This window comes from Falco naumanni, chromosome 5 (genome assembly GCF_017639655.2).
Source record: "Falco naumanni isolate bFalNau1 chromosome 5, bFalNau1.pat, whole genome shotgun sequence".
Taxonomy (NCBI): Eukaryota; Metazoa; Chordata; class Aves; order Falconiformes; family Falconidae; genus Falco; species Falco naumanni.
In genome coordinates, this window is record NC_054058.1 from 12372350 (window position 1) to 12392974 (window position 20625).

General features: G+C 43.8%; 1 protein-coding gene across 1 annotated transcript in view; it reads left to right on the plus strand.

Annotated features, from left to right (window-relative positions):
- The window catches only part of LOC121089667 (potassium voltage-gated channel subfamily KQT member 1-like), a 511237-nt gene extending 508579 nt beyond the window's left edge, over positions 1 to 2658 (plus strand). Inside the window, exon 17 of the mRNA XM_040597076.1 lies at positions 1343 to 2658. Coding sequence (XP_040453010.1) covers positions 1343 to 1498 — 156 coding nt within the window. The 3' untranslated portion in view covers positions 1499 to 2658. The remainder of the gene's footprint in view (positions 1 to 1342) is intronic.
- Positions 2659 to 20625: the final 17967 nt, after the last annotated feature.

A 20625-nucleotide genomic window follows, 5' to 3' on the forward strand; every position in this document is an offset into this window, starting at 1 on the left:
GGATAAGGATTTTCTTTGCCTTAGTTTTTAAAGCAATCTCAGCTTGCTAAACTTTCAGTCCATGCTGTCAATGACTATTTTCAGTTATCTTTGCACAGAAAAAGGCTGAAATCCTTCTCTCTCTCATTCTCTCTGTCTCCCTTTTTAATGAAAGCTCAGTTTAGATCTGATATCACTTTAAAAGGTTTGCTATCAAAGTTTATTAGACCCACTGGGACAGATCACAGTTTTCAGAGGCTCAGAGTTTCACAGCAGATAACTGTAAAGTGAACCATCCAATGTTCTTCAAAATGCTCATTTTTCTTGAGCTCATCTATTACACAAAGCTGCACTGTATTCAAGCATCATTAGAAGCGTTCCCAGTTGCTTACATGATGCTGGCCATAGTTTTGCCGTTAGAGCAAGCTGGAGCAGTCGGCCAACCCCAGCCTGTCCCACAGCCTGATGCTAAGGGGAGCTGGATGCCACTTGCAGTGAAGGGAAGCCCTGCCCACACAGTGGGATAATGTCTGCTCAGCACTCCTAGAAAAGGCCAGAATTTCAAACAAGCAGTAAGATGTATGAGAGCAGTCTCCCTTTAAAAATCCAGATTTGCCTTTCCCTGCTTAAAAATAACAATGACTAGGACAGGCGACTCTGCTGAGGGACTATGCCTGAGAAATTTCAGCTGGAAAGCAAAGAAACAAGAGGAGGGATTAACATGTCAAGCTTCCTATAGAGCAGTTGTTCTTTTTTTTTAACGAAGTCATTGGTATTATTATGTGGTTTTTAGTAGGCTATCCTCCTAACAATGCATGGGAATAAACACCATATCTGGTGGGATCTCTGACTGTAACATGTATCATGGAGGCATCTATTTACAGTGCGAAGGGAGGGGAGCTGTTTCATTTCCCAAGACAGTCATGGAAAGCATGATGTCCTGCAACTGAGGGTGGTGAAGCACTGGGAGAGGTAGTGGGAAAAAAACATTCACGATAAACCGAAGAGTAAAAGGGAGTTTCGGGGCAGATATTTACAGGATGTATCATCACTGGAAGAAGCTGGCAAACCTGAGAAGAGGCTGAGAGACAAAATGGCTGACTCAAGCAGTCCAGTCCTCGGGCCATCAGTGTCCTGTCCTGCTGCCACTTCACATGGCTTTACACCTTTCCCTGTGATTTCATAATGTCATTCAATCTTTCCAGAGCAACAGGCTGGAAAAACCTCAGTGGAGCTGGTGGTTCTTGGATGCCCATGCTCCCTGCCAGGCTTTATCCATCTGGAGCTTTTGGCCAGTGAATGCCTCTCACCAGCAGTATGTACAACCATTTGACAGCTCATCTGCTTTCTGATTCCTTAACAGGTCACACAGATGGACCAGAAGCTAGATGGCATCCTGAACACCCTCCAGGCTCAGTTTGGGGATCAGCCACACGCACAGATGTCAGGGCCAGCCACCCCACCCATCCAACAGCTACAGACAACCTCGGATTCCCCCCCAGTGAACCAGAAAAATTGAAAGCCAGAGGACAGCCACATGTCCCTCTCTCATTCTTCTATGTCCGATTATTTTCAAGCCTTGATGCCTCAGGATTTGACAGTGTCATGGGTGAAATGAAATATTCTGCTGTAGTAGATTAAAAAATGACAAGCGGCGAGAAGCCAGCCCCAACCCTAGGAGAGCACAGAAGTTTTGCACCTGTTTCATTAGCCATCATTAGCTAACCTCTGCCAGCCTCTGGCGGTCCCGTGCAGCTAGCCCCATGTAGGCTGGCTGCACACGCACGGGGCGTGCTGTTGAGGTAAGCATCCGAGCAGGGGTTAGGATGACCCATCCGTGGGCACGGAAGGGGAAAAGGACTGGATTTTTGGCATTTAATCACTAAGTTTAATGCTCACAGCATGCCCAAAAGGGGGAAAAGAGCCAGCATTTGAACATGAAACAAATGGAAATCAGTGAACAGGAAAATTAAACAGCATGTTTTGACTTCTACCAAGCAGTGAGGATCATAAGAAGGGCAGATTTATATGCTAGTGCGAATGACAAAGTAAAGACAACAGGCTACTGATTAAAAATATGGAAGTGTACACAGGCTGGTTGACATATGAAAGACTGAAGCAAAGACTTCAGCTAATTAAAGCAAAGGGTTGCAAATGAGATGAGATGCATGTTGGAACAGACAGGCAAGAGAGATAGTATCTGCGTAGGCTTACTGCACAAGAACACTGTAATAGCTATCAGCTACGCTGATGACTGTTATGCAAAATGTTCTCAAGCTTTTACCTTCATTCAGCAGTGGTTGTTGACTGCAGTTGCCTTAATTTTAACCTAAGAAACTCGCACGGTAATTGGTTGTGAAATATCTGTAAAGCTCGGTTCAAGTCACTGAGTAACTGGGTGCTGCAGGAGGGCTGCAGCTGTGATCGAGAATGGCAGCTTTCTTAAAGAAAACAGAAATACACATACCATTGATGAAAGTTAATCGCTGTTTAAATAAACTGCTGTATGTAATTTTAAATGCTAGGGTGTGTTTTTTTTACTTGTAATCTGGTTGTAAATTGAGTGCATATGCTGGCTGATACACTGTCACTGTGAAATGGATCTTACCTGGCACTCCAGAAAAGGGATGATATAACATTGTTGCTAAATATGTAAATAATAAACCGAGCTAAAAAGGGTGCAGTTTTATTTACTCAAATCTTTTTAATATATTTGCATAACCAACCATTTGAATGAGCAGAACTCTGCAGAGCAAAGACCTGATTCCTGGGAAATCCTAAATATATTCTATTCCCACTCATATCCATGGAAGCAAAGCTGCACTGCATTTAAAAGCAACCTGAAAGACTGGTCCCTTAATAAGCATTTATTTGGACCAATGACTGGTCCATTTCAATGTAATCAAATTAGCTTCTAACTATTACCTGTCCCTTTAAAATTCTTTCCCAGGTTTGTGTGTCTGGGAATTCAAGCTTGGAAAGAGCACAATGAGACTGATTCCAATCTTTAGATTGCAGGCGCGTCTTAGACAGAATATTAATGATGTGTGAGAGGCAATAAAAAAAAAAAAAAAAAGCAATGTGGTTTTAATTAAATCAGCTGACAAGCCGCCGTTCCATCTTGTCTGATTACTACAGAGTTACTGAACATGACCAAATACAGCATGTAACATGGGAAAACGGTAAATAATCATTGTCAGAGCAGAGTTGCTCCTGACTTTCAGTCAGGGTCATGAGCTTCTGCGATGGTCCTCACTGACTCTGGCCACTCACAGCTAAACGGACAACTGGACACCAAAGGTAGGTACCATTTCATCAGCCAGAGGTAAAAAATCTCCATGGAGATCCCGTTGCCACAGAGGTTCAGAAGACAAGCCATGCAGCTTTCACCAGAAGGGCTCAGGGACTTCTGTGGCCAACACAAGGTGAAACTTCCTTGTTGTACACTGCAGATGTTTGTGTGAGGAGAATGCGTGGTCACTTTTGGTGAACCAAGGAATGCAACGGTATTTTACTTACTAATGAATCTCAATAGCAGTGTTAAAGCACTACACGTACAGTTAACACCTACTACGCTGAAGTGCCTGGAAAACACACCAAACACCCTTCCCCAGAAAATTCAGTTAAATAAAATACAGGTGGACTCAGCTACAGAGTGTCGGAAGGGATGAGTGGGTAGGAGGAAAGGATGAGGAGGCACATAGTGGTCCCTTTAGAAAAAAATAATGTGTGTGTGTTCACATGTCTGTTTTTTTAAAAACACAAGCCAAAGTATCCCCAGGAAGACTTTGGTGAGGCCAGAGCCTAAGCCTTTAAGGGTCTGACATTCCAGCAGTGCTGGCCATACATCCACTTCCCAGCTGGCCACTGCAAACACTGCAGTGCGGCACAACATGTAGAGACAGCACCGTCAACACGTGACTGCGACCTTCGCTATTGCCACAACGGAGAGATAAGGGTGTGGCCTGAACAAATTGCAGTGAGGAAGGAAGAAGACTGGTGAGAGACACCCATTTTCATACCACATGATGAGATTAATGGTAAAAATATAAAAGCAATGTAGCTCAGTCTTACTGAAGTAAACCTCCACACCCACAGCTAAGACAAGTTTTGCCATCTAGCAAAATCTTTCTGGTTGCCCAGGGATAAAAGTATCCTGGAGTAGCACTGATGTGACCATGTGGTAATACTACCTGACCCTTCTTCTGAGATGAGATAGTTTTGCACAGTGAACAGGCTGCATATTAATACATTTGCATGTCATGAGTGTTTTGAGTGCCCCTCTACCAAGGTGCTATCAGCAAACATTCAGCAGCAAGCTACGATTTCCCAGGGCAAGAACTGGCTTCTACTATGTTTTTGTCAGGCATTACCATCCGCTAAGCAAGCAGTAATAGCATCAGACCTAGATAATTGTGTATGTAGCAACAATGAAATGGAAAGAGTAGGGAAGAAGCATAGGGATGAGCCTCAGGAAACTCCAAAGTGCTGAGGAGTCCCCTTGCAATCACAAGTCCTGTGAAGTCATGCGATGATCTAGTCCATCAAGGAACAGCATCAGAAGACCATCAGGTGAACCATATCAGGTTTTGTTAACTTTGCTAAGTGTAGTACGGATTTGTTGGATGAAACACCACCAAAAGTGTCTTCTGGAAGAGTTCGAAGGGAAACTTTTCATAATTCTTGCATGTGATTGGAAAAAAAATTAATTTTTCATAAAAATTACATGCTCCCACAGTTTACTTCCTTGATCCAACTGCCTGACTTGCCTGAGCTTCCCCTGACAGGCTGGAGTCCTCCAGGGAATAAATATGCAGCATAGCTGCAGAGGAAAGTTTGACTCCTACATGTGCCATTATTTAAACAGTTATGTGAAATCCTGTTGGAAGATTATTAGCAAAGGTCTTGTCCAAAACTCCGACTTCTCTCAGGTTCATTAAAAAGAAGAGAGCAAAGGTGGATTTACATGAAGAATTCTGCCTGTGCATTATCTTTCTGAAATTTTTATCATAGAACCCTAGAACGGTTTGGTTGGCAAGGACCTTTAAAGATATCTAATCCAACACCCCTGCCATAGGCAGGGAGATCTTTCACTAGATCAGGTTGCTGAAAGCCCTGTCCAACCTGACTTTGAACACTTCCAATGACGGGGCATCCACAACTTCCTTACAATCTAAATCTATCCTCTTTCAGTTTAAAGCTATTACCCCTTGTCCTGTCACTACGGGCCCTGGTAAAAATCTGTCCCCATGCTTCTTATAAGACCCCTTTATATACTGAAAGGCCACAATAAGATCTTTCTGGAGAATTCTCTTCTCCAGGCTGAACAACCCCAACTCTCTCAGACTTTGTCCATAGGACAGGTGTTCCAGCCCTCTGACCATTTTTTGTGGCCCTTCTCTGAACTCACCTTAGTCCGTATTTTTCTTGTACTGGGGGCCCCAGTGCTAGATGCAGCACTCCAGATGGGGTCTCAGAAGAGCAGAGCAGAGGGGGTGAATCACCTCCCTTGACCTGCTGGCCGTGCTTCTTTTTATGCAGCCTAGAATTTCTGGGCTGCAAGCACACAGTGCTGGCTCACATCCAATTTTACATGCACCAGTATGCCCAAGTCCTTCTCCACAGAGCTGGTCTCAGTCAATTCATCACCCAGTCCATACTGGTGCTGAGGATTAGCCCAATCCATGTGCAGGACCTTGTACTTGGCGTTGGTAGACTTCATGAGGTTCACATGGGACCACTCCTCAAGCCTGTCGAGGCCCTTCTGGATGGCATCCCTTCCCTCAAGCATATCAACAGCTAACCCTAACGCTAACCCTAACCCTAACCCTGGTGTGATCCACAAACTTGCTAAGGGTGCACTCAATCCCACTATGTCATTAGTGAAGATGTTAAACAGTATTGGTCCCAATACAGACTCTTGAGGGACATCACTCATCACCAATTTCCATTCCAACATCGAGCTGTTAACTGAAACTCTGGATGCAACCATCCAGCAAATTCCTTATCCTAATATTCGATCCATATCTCTCCAATTTACAGGTAGGAAAGTTATGGGGGAGCCTCCATTGTAGAGGACCACTAGATTAGTCAGGCATGATTTGCCCTTGGTGAAGCCACGTTGGCTGTCTCTAACCTCCTCCTTGTCTTCCGTATGCTTCAATATAACTTCCAGGAGAATCTGTTCCATGATTTTACTGGGCACTAAGGTGAGGCTGACTGGTCAGCAGTTCTCAGGGTCCTCCATATTTCCCTTTGTAAAAGTGGATGTGAAATCAAGTGTTCACTCTCAGTGGTGGCTCTAACATGACACCAAATTACAGAAAATATTGCCAGGGAAGTCCCTCTGTGTGGTTTCATTTCTATTTCTACTAACATTACTGCACTGATATTCATCCTATTAACTTCTCCATGACGGGATTCCAGCAGACACATCACACCCAGCTGCTGACCAGAGTACATTCAGCAAGCTCATTCCTACAGCAGCTCTTCTCACAATAACACCATGAATTAACGTAGCCCAATGAAGTTATCTGCACTGTGCAGCCAGGTCTGCAATGGTCCCACATTGTCTTTTAAGTCAGAACAGAGGCACAGACCAGGTGGCCAAGGTCTCTCAAGGCCACAGTATCAGCAGGGGTGGCTGTCAGGAATGCGGTTTACCAATGCATCAAAAGACAGGAGTACAGGAGATCAAGTGAAGATTAGCTATTTATTTTCAAAAAGATCACGTTTTTCTACCTGATCCAATTTCACTGTGAAGATACATGGTGTCCTCCCTTACTAAAGACACTGACACCAACCAAAACACGATTTTCCACATTCCTTCCAATAATGCATGGCATCCTGAAGCCTGCTGTCTGCCCATGATGATGCAAGATGCTCAGAAGTCATTACAACAAAGCCTGAGGGAATTATTTTCTCATTTCCATAATTACACAGTCAGTAATATTATCATGAACCAATCTTATCTTCAAAATGTATATCCAGATCTCTAATGATGATATTTCTGGAGTGTTGTGTGGGATTAAAGTACTTCTTATGATAAGGCCGCAGCAGTGAGGGAGATAAAAAGTTCAGCTTCATCAGCTGGGGGCTTTCACTCCTGAGAAAAGGTGACTGTGCCCCCAAAACAACCGATATGGCTCACAGACCAGAAATCTGCCTCATCTGGAACACTCTCTCCATCTCTGGAGAGTAAAAAGTGGGAAAAGACTCTTCAGCCACAGCTGTCCATTTCAGAAACTGGAGGTTCTCCATCCACCTCCCTGGTCCTGGCATCACCAGAGGAGCCTGCTGGAAGTCCCTCCCACCTCTGTAGGGCCATGACTAAGCTTCCAGCTCACTAGCTATGGAGAATGAGCAGGATCCCTTTGGTGCCTCTTTTCTCAGTACCTCAAGTAGTTTTTCTCTTCTCACTGACGTTTCAAACCTAAGCCATGAAGGATCTGCATTGATAAATGCATTCAGGGCGTGCTGTATCTCACGGAGCCCTGAACAGCAGGGCTCGTTCAGCACTCTTCCCAACAGTCTGAACAACATGTCTAAAAAAGAAAGGCATGTTTTAGGGTCTAAAATGGCATTGGGTGAAGAATCTTAATCATCATAATGGCATTTTTTAGTATTCTGAAGGAGTACATGCTAAAATCATTGTAATGGTCCAGGAGAAGTATGGTGAAGGGCCTGGGTGGAGACCTCTCTCAGGCATCATTTCTAGCTCAATCAGAGCCCAGCCAGCAAAACTAAACAAGATGGTACTGTTCTACCTCTGGGGTGGGAAGAGGTTTGAGCTCCTCTCAGCCTGCTTGAAGAGCAACCTCTTAGTTAAAACAACTTCTTTTCTTAGTCAAGGGACAGTCAAAGGTAGCTGGAAATATTAAACACTGAAAGAGAGGAAAATGTCTCACTAACTTTTTTAATCTCCTGTTAATGGTCATTATCCTTTTTCCCACGACACACCACATGCTTTTCTAACCTCCAGAGAACCTTAAGCTCTCGATTATATTCATTTTATTAATGCTGGGGTTGTGCACGTGCTCTCTCCTGCTCTCTCCCTGTCATACAGTGAAGAGTGTCTGTCAGACACGAAAGGGTAAAGCAGCAAAGAGCGTCTGCCCTACAACGAGCTGTTTTGCCAAAATACTTACTATGTTGTGTTTAGCCCTTATTATGGCTTACAGTGGCTCCCGAGTGACTCTGTAAAAGTACAATGTCTCTGCTCAGATTCCTGGCTGAGCACCCATTTGTCTCGGGGTTTGGATTTGGTACATGTGGGTTTGTGAACAGAATTTTAACTTATCTTCACGATGTTACTTGATCTCCCCCTGGGGTGGATGGAGCTGTGTGGAAGGACCGAGTCGTCATCGTGAGTGCTGAAGGGAAGGCAATTTTTGAACTCTGTGATTAATGTAACTGCTGTAGCTCATCTGTCCAATCAGACCAGCAAAGGTTGGTTTTTGTTTAACCAAAAAAAAAATCATAATTTTCAAGAACAATGCCTGCTAAGCATTTGCCTGAGGCTTACCTCAGCCTTAGAAGGGAAAGAAAATGCACATTTCAATGATACCTGTCAGGCTTATGCATAGCTAAAATGCAGCTTTTCTTTACCGCCCTGTACCTTAGGTTGTCACGTTTGTTGTTAGGAGACTCTAAACATAGCCAGACAGCGGAGTAGCATTTCAGACCTACCTTGCCTAAGGACCAAGCTACAGAGGAGCAAAGTCCCTTGTGTTTCAAATGAAGCACCCCCTGGCCAACTCACAGGTTATAGACAGCCCTCACCAAAAAGGTCTAAGAGGCTGCTTTCTTTGCATGAGAAAATGCTCAATACAGCATGGGCTGAGAGATGGAAATGCTCAAAGCAGGATAAGCACAGCACTAGATGTCCGTGAGTACCACTTGCTTGCTGCCAAGACATTCAGAGTCCTTGAGCAGCAGCAGGAGGGACAGAAGCCAGCTCTGGCCACAGCTCCTGGCCTCTGCATTGTCAAGTGAGCAACAATTTGCTTAAGGTTAGCCCAGCTTGTCGTTCAGCCATCTCTGACACCATGGGTGATGTGACAGCAGGCAGAGGCAGTGTGTCGGTTCCTCTCTGCCTACAGCTTGCCCTTTGTCATCATCTTGCAGTATGACATGAAGCTGCTCTGCTCCTGAAGTTTGGTGACTTGGGAGACTTTGCAAGTAGCTTCTGTGTTTTGATCCAAATAACCCCAGTCCTCCTTATGGATAGAAACTCTTATCTTTCCTGATGCAGAGATAGAGATAGATCCATCCCACACCTGGTCAGTAGAGCCCTTCAAGTAGCTTATTTTTTGTGGTAGAAGGGCTGGATTGTATATCAAAGTGTGGAGGAAGGGGAAGCATCCGTGCACTGTTCCTGCAGCAGAAGAGCAATTGCTTGATGCAGTGTCCTCATTCTTTTTCTTTTCTTTGCTGAGAATTTTCCCCTTTCTAAAATAGTAAACAGCTCATTTCTTCCAAGCTAAACAAATTATTCTGCCAACTACTGATTTTTTCTCCTTTCTACTTCTTATGGTTGGTACTGTAAGTACAACTTTCCCTTTCTTTGATAGCAGGTCAGGAGGCCAAGAAGAGCTAGGGACAGCTCCTGTGACACATCAGTACTGCGCCAAATTCTTCAGTTTGGCTACACCATGAGTGTCATCACTCTTGGATTCCACCAACCCCACTGGCCAACTCCCAGGACGCTACTGCTTTGGTCAGGGACTAGCAGAGTGCAGGAAGAGACTGACAAAGTCTCCATCCTCAGAGACACTTACGTCCATTTTACTGTCCTGAAGCTTCCTCTCCTCTTTGTTATCATGTTATTCCCCATACAACACTCCAATTAAGTCAGTCTTCCAGATTAGGAAGGCTATTGCATTAGGAGAGCAATAAACTCCTGTGTCAATGAAGAACTAGTTGAAAGGGCTGCAGCTGACAGCCTACAGTCATTCCTCTCCATAGCTATGGGATATTTACATACAAACAACAAAGAGCATCAGGGACAAGGAAGAAAATTGCTGCAGACACACAGGCCGCTGACAGGTTACATACTTGGTGGGTCTGTGGTCAAAACAGGCTAAATTCAATGCAGGTATGAATCTAATGGAGTCAATGGACTTACACCACAGATTTAATTTGGCTTGAGATCTCTTACAATGTGCCTGAATAAAGAGTTGGCAGGGTAAAAGAAGATTTCATTAACCTTACTGGAGCTCTGAATTACAGTCAAATTTTTCCAGTGGCCTGCAAAACCCATGTACTACAATGGCAGATAGTAGCTTTAATTCCATGGAAAATATATGTGTTTGGAAACATGATGGAGGTGTCCAATGACTGATCAGTTTTGTGAATGGCATTGCTTTGTGTGGGTTCTCAGATCCCTAAGCTTCCCTTTGATTTTAACGTATGAATGAACCCAAAGCAAAAAAAAAATCTGAAATCACACCAGAACCTGCACATTCTGCCTGACTCGGGATCAAAGTCTGAGAGGGTTACTGCATGTTCGGTGCTGAATTGAAATGGTAAATAATTGAAAATATGTCAGCAATTATCAGATGGAAAAAAGCTCCCAAATTATCTAGGCCTTGCCCATGTACCCATTTTGTAAAAATTACATCATTTTCACTGACATCATTTTGCATGAAGCTGAAAATTAAGGTGACAGTGGAACTGTTGAATAAGCATAAAACCAGCTTATCCCTTCAAGCATGAATAGCTGAAGGAGTGGTTTGTGGCAAGGAATCACCTATGACAGTCATGCTCTTTGGTGCCCTGGGACAAAGCTGCTTCGTGTACTCCCCCTCCACCAACTGACTCTGCGGTTTGGGTGAAGTCATGTGTTTGGCCTTCAGCAGGCGTCCTTATCTACACAACTGCTTCGGAGAAGCACTGCAGCCCTTGAGGCACGGATCGCTGGAAATGAAACAGCAAGCTGAGGCTGCACAGCTTCTTCTGGCTTCTCCTAAAGTAACCTGGAGCAGGGAGTGAGGGGGTATGAGGGCTGGCTTCTCTGTGTGAGGGGGGTGGGATGCCCAGGGTGATAACAAGGCCAGCAGAGGCCATGGTCTCATCAACAAGGACCCAGTCCCACAGAACTCAAAACCAGCAGAGCAGGTTCAACCAAAAGTCTCAACCACCTGCCAAGTCCATGGTGGTGAAGAAGGAGGGAGGTCAAGCTGGGAAGTCAAGGCAGGGGCTCAGGCTTCAGATCAGTGGGGTACAGGGCATGGGCATGGCTGCAGTGCAGCTGCAGCGTAGCTCAGGCAGGCACCAACAGGCAGATCCCCTGAGCTTAAAAGTAGATCCCAAGCAAACCAGGGGATGTAGGGGCATCGTCCAGGCCCCTCTTGGCTGCAGCTCCTGTCAACCAAACTCTGGGAAAAGAGAGTAATGTGTTCTGTGTCCTTCTTACCATCACCATCCTGCACGCCCGGCCACGTTGTGACACAGCACCAGGTGCCAGGGGTGGGTGATGGGGACAGGGTGCTGGGGCAGGGGATCCCCTGCTGTCCCCGCCCCCCCCCCCCCCAAGCAGCATCACCCCCTCCCCCACAGGGTTGTGCTCAGCTCTGGGGGACTCAGCAGTGCTGCTGAAGCGGGGCTGCAGGTTCCCCTGCAGGAAAGAAAAGCTTAAAACAGAAGGATTTTAAAAGTGGTTGGAAACTTGGAAAAATGCATACAAAGGAATAGGGGAATCAGATGAATAAAAATCCCCCCACCCCCAGGTGCCAGCAAGGTAAACAGTGGAAAGGTTGGACACAGTGCGCTCAAATGGCTTTGCTTTCATGAAGGTCTTTTTTTTAAAAAAAAAAAAAAAAAAACTTTTGGTTCTGTTTTTCTTCTTTATCTCTCCCCAGCAGCCGCTGACAGATGACCTTTAAAGCCCTGGAGAGCCGCACCAGCAGGTGATTTACTAACAGCTGTGCCAGTCAACAAACCGGAGCAGGGCAGAGGTCGCCGCCGGCCAGGCTGCCCAGCGAATGCAAGGGTGGGATTTAATTAAAGAAAGATGCATTACACTTTTTATTGATTTGTGTGCATGCGTGCAAGAGCGGTTTTTTGGGTTTTGTTTTTTTTTTTTTTTTGTTCCAGCTCCCTGCACCTGGACATTTCATCCTGGATGTGTCAGCCCCGCCAGCCGTGCTCTGCCTCCCGCTGCCCCTCCCCGGCTCGCCCCCCCAGGACGCCGCTTGCTGAAATCCCATCTCCCACTTGCAGAGGGGCCTGGGAACAGGTGGGGAGGAGGCAAGCAGAGGGGAACCCAGCAGCTGGTGGCGCGCAGCATCCCTGCTTGTCCCTCGATATTCATGGGGTGCTGGATGAGTATTTTGGGAGATGCTGGGGGTTTTCCCCCTCTTGCCCGACAGTAAACCTCTGCCTTTCTTCAATCTTCCATGTGATCCATTGGGAGGGAGTGAAAAAAGGCATTAAAAGGACATGTTACGGTCTTTGTGCTTTGCATAGTATTGAGAGCTTTTCCAGTAAAGACAGTGGGAAATTTTGGAGAATTGAAATGCAGAGTAAAATGGAAGTTCGGTGGCTCTGTAGTCACAAGCCAGTGTAATTCACTATTTTCACTCATGCATCTGATCCCTTTTTTTTGTTAACTCAGACTTTTCTTATTACTATTATTCTGCTGCTGGTTTTACCTGATTTTTAAAAATAGAATATTAACATATAAACAAACTTCTGTTCAAGCTAGAACTAGAAATGAGTGAGTCTTTAAAGACCTAGTGCTTCAAATGTGGAAATTCAAGTAAGAGGAAGCTCAGTACTGGCAGACCTAAGTTGCAATACTTTTGTTAAGAGCTGAATGCCATTGGGAAAGAGCACCTGCAAATCATGAGACCATTTTTTTGAGGGACCAGGACCAAAAACAAGACCACCTTTCCCAAGAGTGCGGTGCAGAGGATGCTGGGACACAAATAGCACAAGAGGGGTGACCACACACCAAGTGCTTCTGAAAATCAGGCCCCTCAGTGACCTCGAATATATTAGGCAATCCTGTTTGGGGCCTCTCCAGATTTCATCCATAGTTAGGAAAGAGCCTGCATTCTTAATTTGATTATATTTAGGTATGCATTGTATCCATTACATTAACTGATCTCATTAGCCTGAAATGGCTGGCTAATAAATTTGCAGTACACTGCAAAAGCTTCAATCCAAAAAGTCTTTGGTATGAGGACCAGAAATATGCAACCTCAAAGAAATACTATAGGAATTTTTAAGGCAGTATCTAATAAAATTCTTTTTCTATTTGAAGCTCCCAGCTTGTGAGTTTAAAAAGTGCAGCAACGACCTTGCCACACTCTTACAAAGCATGGGCCTTTGCTCCTGACAAAGTAACTCCTGGATCGAACCGAACACTTCTGCCTAGTTAAGGGCACAGCTTTGAGAAAAGCTTCAGGTTTGCCATCAAATCTTTCAGTGATGGCAAATCTGCTGTTCTAGTGGTGAAATTAATCCTTCTCGAAATAAATAAGACTTTGTGCCCAGATTTGTTCAGGGGCACTTTTCAGTCATAGAATTTTACAGTGAGGGGGTCAGATAGCTTCTTCTCAAAAGTCACTGCCCATACAGACATTCCTATAAAACCAGCTTGCAGTCTTCCCTCGAGTAAAACACACGAGCTTCTGCTGACTCTTAACTTTAGGCAGATTTCCTAGGGTTCAGATCATTTGATGAACTTTTTTTCTGAACCCTTTCCAATTTTCCAAGCTCTTTTCTACACCGTGTTGGTCTCTTTCCAAGACATGGTGGTTGTCATTGGCCTGGAAATTCCTGTGACAGGTTAGGTTTCTATGGACCTAGGCACTCCAGGCACAGCTGCCAAATTTCACTCAAAAGCGTTCTCTACAGCAATCCATCCTGGGCTTACGTATCCAGTTGTGATCCAGTCAAGTCTTGGTGGGTTTCAGGTGGCTTCCACAAAAGGCAAAAAGGGGCAGCCACATGCACCAAAGACAAAGGAGGTTTCAGAGTAATCAGGGTTCTGTGGGTTCACATTTCCCTCTCACCTTGTTTTCTACCTATTTATTTTTATATCCATACGTTGATGGCAGCCATTGTCCATAGGTCAGAATTCTGCAGCCCTAACTTGAGGCAAACTCTCTCCAAAAATGGATGTTCTTGGCATAGCAAACTAGTCCGGAATGTCTAGATCTAAACTAATTACTCATCCATCACAGACTTCTCGTCATCCCACCAAAACTGGGATGCCTGTGTTTGGCTCAGCCTTTCAACACAACCAAGGCATCTGTACGTCCAGTTCCTGTAGAATGCATGGGAAATAAATACCCAGCATCACTATGCAGCTTTGAAAATCCCCCTGCAATCTCTAACCCTCACTTCCCATCTGTAAAACAGGACTAACAATTCCTACTCCATATCTGCTTTATCAGTCTTGTCTATGCAGACCACAAGTTCTATGAGACATGAACTGGCTGCTACTAAATATAGGTACAATGTCTAGCACAGTTTTTATTAGAGCCCCTAGGCACTACAGCTCCATAAATATCCATGTTGACTTTTTCCAGATTAAGAACACATCAATGGGAGCTTTGCTTGAGTAAGAACTGCAGGATCTGGCACTAGTGCTTTTAAACCCTAATAGGAATGAGAGGGTCTGAAGCCTCTTTCCAGCCTCATTCAGTGTATCAATGCTTTTAATACCAAGTCAGCTGTTGTGACACAAAGGGTATGTTTCTCTTGGTGCTATTTCTTGGAACTGAAGAGCCCTCCTGAAGTTTTCATTTTCTTTACTGAAAAGCCCTGCTATGGTAAATCATCAACTCACCAAATTTATAGGAAGCACAGCACTTGGTATGTCACGTCTCTGAGCCCAGCCTAATGATTCACTTACTTATGCTTTTGTTCCTTTGCTTTGTAGTTCTCTTGATTTCAGCAACTGTCTATCATTTTCATGTGGCTTGCTGGCTAGAATGCCCCCTACTATTGCAATAATCATTGCCCTGCTAGAGTGTTTATTACTGACTGAACGGCTGCACAGACTGGTAAAATGACCTGAGCTGTATGAATTTTCCGTCAAGTCTCTGGGGCCTCACAATTCTTGAAAGAATGTAAAGGAATAAAAAAAAAAAAAAAAAAAAGAAAGAAAAGTAAAAAAAAAAGAAGCTTAGTTATGGGGAAAGGTCAAAGTCAAGTTTTTCTGCAACAGCAGATTTCTCCGCTGGCTTCAGTGTCTCTTGTTGCTGAGCGCTCACCACATCACTTTCAACATCCAAAGAGCAACTGTAACCTTGCAACGTGGTGAGAACTGAGCCAGGTAAAGTCTGACAGCCCATTGTGCATCTGTGCTTCAAGAGACTGTTGTTTAAATTGTATGTGCTCATCCCCTACAACACAGGCACCCTGGATAAGGTCCCAACATGCTAGTGACTGCCTGGTTGTTTGGGTGGTATTTGAATTGAGGTTTGTGGTAGGTGCACGGTAAAAAAAAACCCAAACAAACCACACATACACATTCAAAAACCAGTCACCAATACAAGATAATACACAGATGTGTAAATAACTGTGGGAAGATTTCCAAAACACAGACTGTGTCTAACTTTTATCAGTGGTTTGTTTTCCCTCTGGCTAAGATTTTCGAAAGTGGGTGCCTAAAGTTAGTCTCTCCTGGGTAAAAGCTTCAAAAGCATCTTAATAACACAGGAACCTAAGTGTCTATTAGAACACTTCTTAAAGGCTCTGGAAAATCTCAGCCCTCCATCCACATCTTTAGTGATACGATTTCTAAACGCTCAGAGCTCACAGTAGCTACTTTTGCAGCTGAGGGCAAGGATTCTTCCGAGGAGCCCGAGGAAGTGGGGCATCCATCACACTTTGTCTCGTGGCCTGACACTTTCCAAAAAATCACACCTAATAGGGATTGCCCCGTTCGATACAAGTCTAACCTTAAGCCTTAGTTTTTTAAAACCCTGAAGTCAGTTCCTATGCGATAGATGCCACACCGTGGCATTTGTATTTACAAATCAGACCACAAGCACTGTTGTTTTGGGGAAGATTTCACAGCACTGTTATTCCCATATCCACAGCCCATCATTGCTGTCAGATGTGCTAGCTTTAGGCAATAGGGGGTATAAAGGGCACCAAATAAACAAGCACAAATTCTTCTCTCATGCAAATTTTATTACAGCTTTATGAGGGGACTGTAAAAGATTTCTGTGTTTAGCTGCTTCTTATGGAAAGAGGATTTTTTCCATAGTACTAAAACAAAAACAAATTTCATCCTGGGAAGAAGGGCAGGAGGACTCCTAGCACAGCTATTTTAGAGTAAGCTGCTCCACTCTCATTCTACAAGAGCTCCCCATGGAAAACAGAGCAAAGGCATTTTTTTTTTCCTTCTAGGAGAATTTCACATACTGAACAGGCTAGCCCGTGGAGCAGAAATCAATCAGCAAAGGAACATCAAGACCTGGATATACTGAATATCACTCCAGGTGTGCAGTGTACCCAGCACAGGAGGCTGGATCTCTGGGTTCCAATTGCACCTAGGGGAAAACATTGGGTCCTGAAGGCAACGCCTCCCTTCCCGGAACAGGTACTTCAGAAACAGGGGTGGAAGAGACTTTTGCCATTGCCTGGCTGTCTCTCCCATGAGGACAGAGGGAGGTAGCTGAAGTAAACCCAGTCCAAGGACTGGATGGGACCAACACAGTTACAGAAACCCTGACAGATGCCAAGGGAGAAGTGTCTCCTGGAGCACTCTCCAACCACTCTCCCAAATCACTGCTGGTGATGGGAATAGAAACTTTGCTGCTGACAAGGCAATCAAAGAGAAGCAGTAAAAAAGTCAAAGGGAAAAACTGGATCAGTGCTAAACCTCTTCATTTTGGCTAGACCTAAGCAAGCATTTTACTCATTGAATTTAGCCTTGTTCTTGTTTCCATATGGGTCATCTAGAGGTTATGGCTTTCTAATCTTATGTATCGATCTCATGTCTGAGCCATTTTCAGGATGGATCACATGTCTCTGCACTGCTTGTCAGCCATTTGTTATGATATCAAAATTCATGCAATACCAGTCAGCTTCACTACATACGAGGTCACACAGTATATCATTTTGGGTCCCTAAATGAGGTTTTCTGATGCAAAAAAAAATAAAAGTCTTTATTTACAAGGTGACATTTCTCCATGCAAGTAGTCTCTATTGTTAACGTTTTCTGTTGCTATTAATATTATTGCCAGTAAGCTATTCACTGTGAAGCATGTACAATGAGGAAAAGGCACTTGAAGGTCAGAAGGAATCAATATTAATGAAAAGTAAACATGCAAGTCAGGGAGGAATCACAAACCCAGCTTGAAGCTAATTTGGTTTTTTATTCTAGCAAATATGCATGGTCGCTTTTGCATTGTATTCACAAAGTTCTTGTTTGGAAGTGTTGTTAGGAACTTTTGAACTCGCCTTCAGTTTCTAAGCCACTGTTGGAAATAAGACATGTCAGCCAAACATGTCTTGTTCACCAGGGTCCCAACACAGTCCAAATTCAAGAAAACAGCAAATTTTTCTTTGCTGCCAATAGCGGAGCTCCTGACATCCAGTTTCCTAAGAACCGTAGAAAAAACACTGGCCACGTTACCTGCAGCCTCCACACAGGTTCAAAAGTCCTTTTCCAAGCTATCCTTCTGCTTGGATGTAAAGTTTATCTTCCACGTACCAATGTGCTTCATGCTAAATATGGTACAGCAATCAACATCTGTGGAGAGTTCGTATTTGGCATGTTTACACAAGTATTTATTCTTCCTTTGTCTTCAAGCAACAACTACTACATAATGTATTTGGTATGATTAATTGTGGGAATGTAGCTCATCCCAGCATAGCACGACATCTCCAATTACACGACATCTTTCTCTCATTTGTAAGGGAAGAACTGATTTTTGTATCTTGACATGTTTATCATTGTGAAGTTGAGCTAGTTATCTTATATGGGCCTGCTCCCTAGTTCTCAGGGTTGACAGATTATGGTGTCACATTAAAATCACATATGCCTTGTTATTGCAGCTGCATCTTGAAAGGAAAGCAAATAGAGCAATCTCCACCACAGTAAGATGATGTTTTTTTCAATGAGCCAGTGGTTTGCAAGGTTGTTTTAGGCTATTATAATTTACACAGTTATTAGGTATTTGATTTTCCTAACATTTTTTAAATCTCAACAATGCAAAATTTAACACACATTTCCATAGTCCTGCATGAGCTTCAACTAATCAGAAACCTTCCCTGTGGGTGGGATTTGCCTCACCTAATTTGAGCCATCTATTTAAAAGTTGGCATCTTCTCTAAATTAAGAATTCAGTCACTACTGACAGACAGATGCTTCTTGAGAGATGACGTATCCCACCTGATTTCAACTGGAAGTTTAGACTAGGGAGTCTAGCACCCTTGCATGTGAATGCAGAGCAAAGCAAAAAGAGGAGCTGCTGTTTCCAGGCACGGCCACTATTACAACCCCATCAGGACCGCACTACTCAGTAATGGCCATTCCAGGTGAGGATCATTACAGATGACACATCAAGGAGGAGGTAAAAATTGTAATGTGAGAAAAGTTTAAAGACGCAGTATTTTTGCCCAGTCTGTAGTGGGAAAAATGCATCTTTGTAGCTCTTCTTCAAAACTTGCAACAACTTTTGTTTTAATTTTTTTCAAATGCTTTAATGCAAATATCTATTCAAAAAAGCTCTCAAAAAACCTGTGACATCCAGACTAAAATTCTCATCCAGGCAGACTCCACAGAACTTTATACAAAATTCAAGACACGAGGCAGCATGAGAAAACTACTTTGAAGCACACCTCTAGAGTTCATGTTTTGCACGGCAAACTTAGCTGCTAAAGCACACATGGTGCAGTTTAGCTGGGCCTCGCACATCAGAAGGACCTAGAAATCCAACTGTACAGGCATGGAAAGAGGGGAATGAGCCTCGGTCATTGGATGAACAGAGCATTCCTTTCACTTCCACGCAGCAGGACTCCAGCCAGTAGAGCTATTTAAAGCAAGGTGCTGCTTGCCTGCCCTGGAGTTTGCAAACTAAATGGGTGCATGCAAAGGTCCACATGCAGTTTAGTTCAAAAACTAATGAAAATCTGACCAGTCACTTGGATGGCAACCTAAAACTGTATTTGTTTCTGGAGTATAAAACTGTTTCAGAGGAAACTTAGGAATCTGAGATTTGGGAAAAGTCAAAAGACCAACATGATCGTCTGAGATAATTTTCGCCAACATAGAAGAAGGCTTCTGGCGTCTTGATAATGTTTCTGTTTGTTGTAGAAGTTTTATAGTCTCTGAGCAGAAGTGACCCTTTGCACATACTCATGCAGATTTACTGTACTTTGAAAAACTATTATTTTCAGGAGGCATGTACAGTCCAAGACATAAACATGTGAAGGTTTCTTCTAGATGCACTTGAAGAGAAAAACAGCTCTACATAGAAATCGAGGAGGCTGGTGTTCTTATTTGCAAGCACATGGGTGTTTTCCCTCACCCTACTCATTCCACACTTGCTTTTATTGGTGAAGGCAGAGCTGCAAAGGCTGATATCAAGTGAATGTTCAAGTCAGTGATTGCTGAATTCCTTAGCCTAGAAACTATATTCCGTACAGGCAGGGCAATGGACAGCATGAAACCTCTTTCCAGCTCTGCAAAGCATAATCTTCTGGAAACACTACCTTGTGGTTTTCATTATAGTTATTGGTATGATAATTACTTGGTTATTAATACTTAATACTTAGCTCTTGCAAACAATTCCAGCTCCAGCACTGCTGCTTTATTTCTGCTGCTGTGGGAATGAGAGGGAAGAACTGGTAGTCCTTCCTTTCATAAAATGGACATGCATAAATTCTATCCCACTATATAATTCTTTGGTGAACTACCCACGGGGTAGTTGGAAGACCAAGTCTTGAATTTTTCATTTATCTGCACTTGCCACTGTAAAGTGTACAGTTTCTGAAGTTGGTGATTTATGTATAGACACACAAAAGACAAGACACACACACAGAGGACTAATGCTCAAGGCAGCAGCAGCAATACAGATAAGTTGTCTCTTCCATAGCTTACGATTAAGGGTTATCATTAATGGACCTGGAAGATTTCCTAAAAGGACTAATTAGTGCTTTAATTGGTTCTCTCCTCACCATATTTTTGTTTACCCATACCCATAGGATCTCCAGCTGTGTTAAGCAGTTTTCCAATTAATAACGCATTTGAACTTAATAGTCCACTTTTTCTGACTCAGCCATTTTTCCGCCTTGTTTATTTAGCTGACTTACAGCATGTAATTTCCACATATTTCTCAGCAGCTGGAACGCGCTGAATGCTGCTACTGTCCCTGGGCAAGGGCTGCCTGGTGCCCTCCGTGTCGTCTGTGGGAGCCATTGTAGCCCTCTCCCCGCAGATGGAGAGGGACTGCCTTTGTAAACGTCCACTGCCGCAGTTGTGGTTTCTCTTGAAGTTTCATGGCCAGCCCCATCCAGTCCTCCCCTTTCCTGAAGTTTTGTGTTTGGTCGGTTTTTTGTTTTTTTTTCAGTAATGACTCAGCTGTTTATTTTCCTCTTCCTGCTTCTTCTTTCATTCTGTGAGCGAGCCTCTTCTACCCACTGTGCAGTAAGAGGAAGGTGAGGGACTCTTCGTCT